The sequence below is a fragment of the Austrofundulus limnaeus genome, unplaced genomic scaffold (genome assembly GCF_001266775.1).
Source record: "Austrofundulus limnaeus strain Quisiro unplaced genomic scaffold, Austrofundulus_limnaeus-1.0 Scaffold100, whole genome shotgun sequence".
In the NCBI taxonomy this organism is placed as follows: Eukaryota; Metazoa; Chordata; class Actinopteri; order Cyprinodontiformes; family Rivulidae; genus Austrofundulus; species Austrofundulus limnaeus.
In genome coordinates this window covers 1,334,651-1,338,020 of record NW_013952502.1, presented here as the reverse complement: position 1 = coordinate 1,338,020, position 3,370 = coordinate 1,334,651, and the positions used below count along the sequence as shown (strand labels likewise).

Here is a 3,370-nt window from a genome sequence, read left to right as displayed (position 1 = left end):
CCCCTATAGTCTGATCTGGGGGGTGGGTGAGCGGATCTTCCCGTGCCGGTGCCCCTTGGGGCTCGGCGCTCGGGATTCCTCCACAGTCACTATTAAATATTCCATTGGAGAAATCTTGTATATACACGCATGTTCACAACCTCTCACAAACAGGTGTTCTGATCTGGGGGGTGGGTGAGCGGATCTTCCCGTGCCGGTGCCCCTTGGGGCTCGGCGCTCGGGGGTCCTCCACAGTCACTATTAAATATTCCATTGGAGAAATCTTGTATATACACGCATGTTCACAACCGCTCACAGACAGGTGTTCTGATCTGGGGGGTTCTGACTGGTCACTGAGTGTGTATATATGTCTGTGTGTATATATGTCTGTGTGTATATATGTCTGTGTGTATATACTGACAATATTTATGAATGTAGTCATGTATGTATGTATATCTTTATGTATGTATGGGTATGTGTATGCAGTACATTTTAAATGCCCTCCATGTATTTATCCATTTATTTTTCAGGTGAGCGGACAGATGTTGAGTGTGTGGTCCTGCGTTTTGTTGGTGTATATTTAATATACTTCTAATCGCTATTTCAATCTTTCTATCTTTCTAATTACTTCTCTCTCTGCTTTTCTCTCTCTCTATTTTCTCTTCACTTAAAAAAATCACTGATGATGAAGAAATAAATAAACTAAATAAACTAATATTTGGTTTTGTTTTCTACTGAAGTGACACACACAAACACACACACAAAAAAAGCCCTGCATAGTCCTTTTTGATTTCATCATTAATTCCCTTTTATGCACTCAGCCCCTACACTTCAGGACCTGTTCCCCCTGATCCCTACTTTAACCCCATCCACCCCTCCCCCCCTTTTTTCCTCCTCCTCTTACCTCCTCAGAGTGCTGAGGGTGTCGGTCAGGCTCTTGACCCGTTTCAACATGCTGTCGAGTTTGTGAGGCTCCTCCTTCAAAAACTTGACAGCCTCCACCTCGACTCTGAGGACAGCTCGCATTCTGGTTTGGAGGGCTGGAAATTCTCCTGAAAGTTACCAATTTAATAGTCAGATTCTGTAAAAATAGTTAGATGTAGACTGACTGATTGGACAGATGATTGGCAGTACACTTTTATGACAAGTGACACTACACACTTGTGCCAATCAAAAAGCACTTTTTGTGATAAGTATGTCTTTCACTGGGATACCTTTTTTGGCACAGCATCGACACGACGATCAAAAACACAACGAGCTAACTTTTATAGAAAATACATCATATCGAGGAGGCGGGGCAAGATGGCGGAGGAGTGAGACATGTGTCGCGTGGCTCACGCTCCGACTTGTTCAGTTTGTGGTTCTATACTAAATGTCCTTGCTGTTTTAAACATTTGGTCCATTCGGACTCGACCCCTGAGTGATTATTGCCTGGAAGAGTAGAAGAATGGCGACAAACTCTAGGAAAGGCAAACATTCTAGCTCAATGGATGTTAGACCTGACACCACCTCAGAGCTAACTGCAGCTAAAGCCGGACCTTCGGCGCCCTCCTCTCCCTCCCGCAGCGAGGCGGACGCACTCTCCTTGAADTCTGACATTCTTGCCGCTATAAAAACCGATCTCTCAGCTGTGATCAAATCCRAAATAAAAGCGGCTTTGGCTGAAGAGTTCACTCTTATTAAAGGGGAGCTACAAGCTGTGAGAGCTGAGGTGGCTAACGGCACGATGCTACTGCGCGCAGATCTGGACCACGTTAAACAGAGCGTTAAAGAAGTGGAGGACGGCTTGTCAACCTGGTCCGACGAGTTTGTTTCTCTGCGCACCACTGTGTTTGAACTGAAAGAAGAAGTCGGTGGGCTCAAAAAGAAGTGTGACGATATGGAAGGGCGCATGAGAAGGTGCAATGTGCGGATTATTGGAGTTCCTGAAACGYCAGAATCCAGCTCCACTTCAGCAGTGGCTAAACTGCTAGCAGAGGTTCTACAGATGGATAAAGAGMCACTGGTTGACCGAGCCCATCGCTCTCCAGGTGGAAACAGGTCAGGCGGTAAGTCGCGGGTCATTGTTGCGAAGCTGCACTATTATCAAGAATGTGTGGAAATACTACGTCAGGCTCGGAGTCATGGTCCTCTTCGTTTTAAAGAGACACCGGTCATCATCACATCTGACTACACGGCAGCTGTGGCCAAGGCTCGAGCGGCGTTTACGGAGGTGAGGAGGCTCCTTCGCAACCGACGTGATGTTCGCTATGGCCTGCTTTTTCCTGCATGGCTCCGCATCTCTCATGGGGAGGAAAACAAGGAGTTCATGGATGCCAATAAAGCAATGGACTACGTTAAAAAGAGGATCATCTCGGCGACGGACAACGAGGACCGGCGTTGACCGCAGGTCCAATCTTCATCGATCCATTATGACTGTCAGGTTGTAATGAACCTTTCAACTTTATGTCCCGCGTTATATCTTGTTTAATTTTAGACATTATTCTCAGGGACGACATTCCTCTTTTTGTTCTTTGTACGAGAATTTCACAGGGGGTCTGTCCAGATCTTGGTTAGTGATTTATTTATCAGTGCTGCAAGGAGCATAAACAGTAATAATATTTTAAAGTAAGGGAACCCCTTTTTTAAATTTTTTCTGTTATTGTTATTTAGTTGTGGCGGGAGTCCAGACAGGGAGTTAAGCCCCCCAGTATAAGCACAAATGTGTGGATTATTTGTTTGTTGGGTTCTCCGTGTTTTTTTTTAGGAGAAAGGGGTGGGACTATCCTGGATCTATTTGTTTTGAGAATGTCTTTTTCAGGTTATTTTTTTGTGATGGTTTGTGGATATCGTACTACAGTCCGATTGACCATACATGAGCAGTTCTAATATTAACAGGTTCATCAACAGTCACCCAGTTAACTGTGTGAGTTGGAATGTGAAATCCCTCAATGGTYCAGTGAAATTTAGGAAAGTTATGACACATTTAAGACAACTTGATGCTAATATTACTTTTTTTGCAGGAGACCCATTTGTGTAAGGCAGACAGTGCAATTCTGCTCTCTACTGGCTAGAAGACTCATTCTTCTTCGATGGAAGGATACACATCCTCCAGTATATGGTCATTGGTTAAGAGAAGTTATGTCTTACATTCATTTAGAGAAGATTAGATATACTGTTAGGGATCTGTAAACAAATTCTTTGACATCTGGCAGCCATTTATATACTACGTGGAGAAAATTTCCGCAGATAACTTTGTGTAAAGGTCAAATATTGGTTCTTTGTACACAAACCTGTGATTTGAATTTTCTGTTATATGAATACAAGATGTATTTATGGTTTTTTTTTTTTGGTGGATCCGGTGTAGGTGGGGAGGGACGGGAGGGTTCTTGGGGGTGTGTGTTTTTTTGTT

At 43.9% G+C, this 3,370-nt stretch overlaps 1 protein-coding gene across 15 annotated transcripts in view; it reads right to left on the bottom strand.

The window, feature by feature from the left end:
• Positions 1 to 3,370, bottom strand: part of kiaa1217 (KIAA1217 ortholog) — a 116,409-nt gene that overhangs the window by 14,379 nt on the left and 98,660 nt on the right. For all 15 annotated transcript variants that reach the window (XM_014013358.1, XM_014013366.1, XM_014013371.1 and 12 more), the window contains one exon: positions 884 to 1,031. In XM_014013358.1, the coding sequence (XP_013868812.1) occupies positions 884 to 1,031 (148 nt within the window). The remainder of the gene's footprint in view (positions 1 to 883; positions 1,032 to 3,370) is intronic.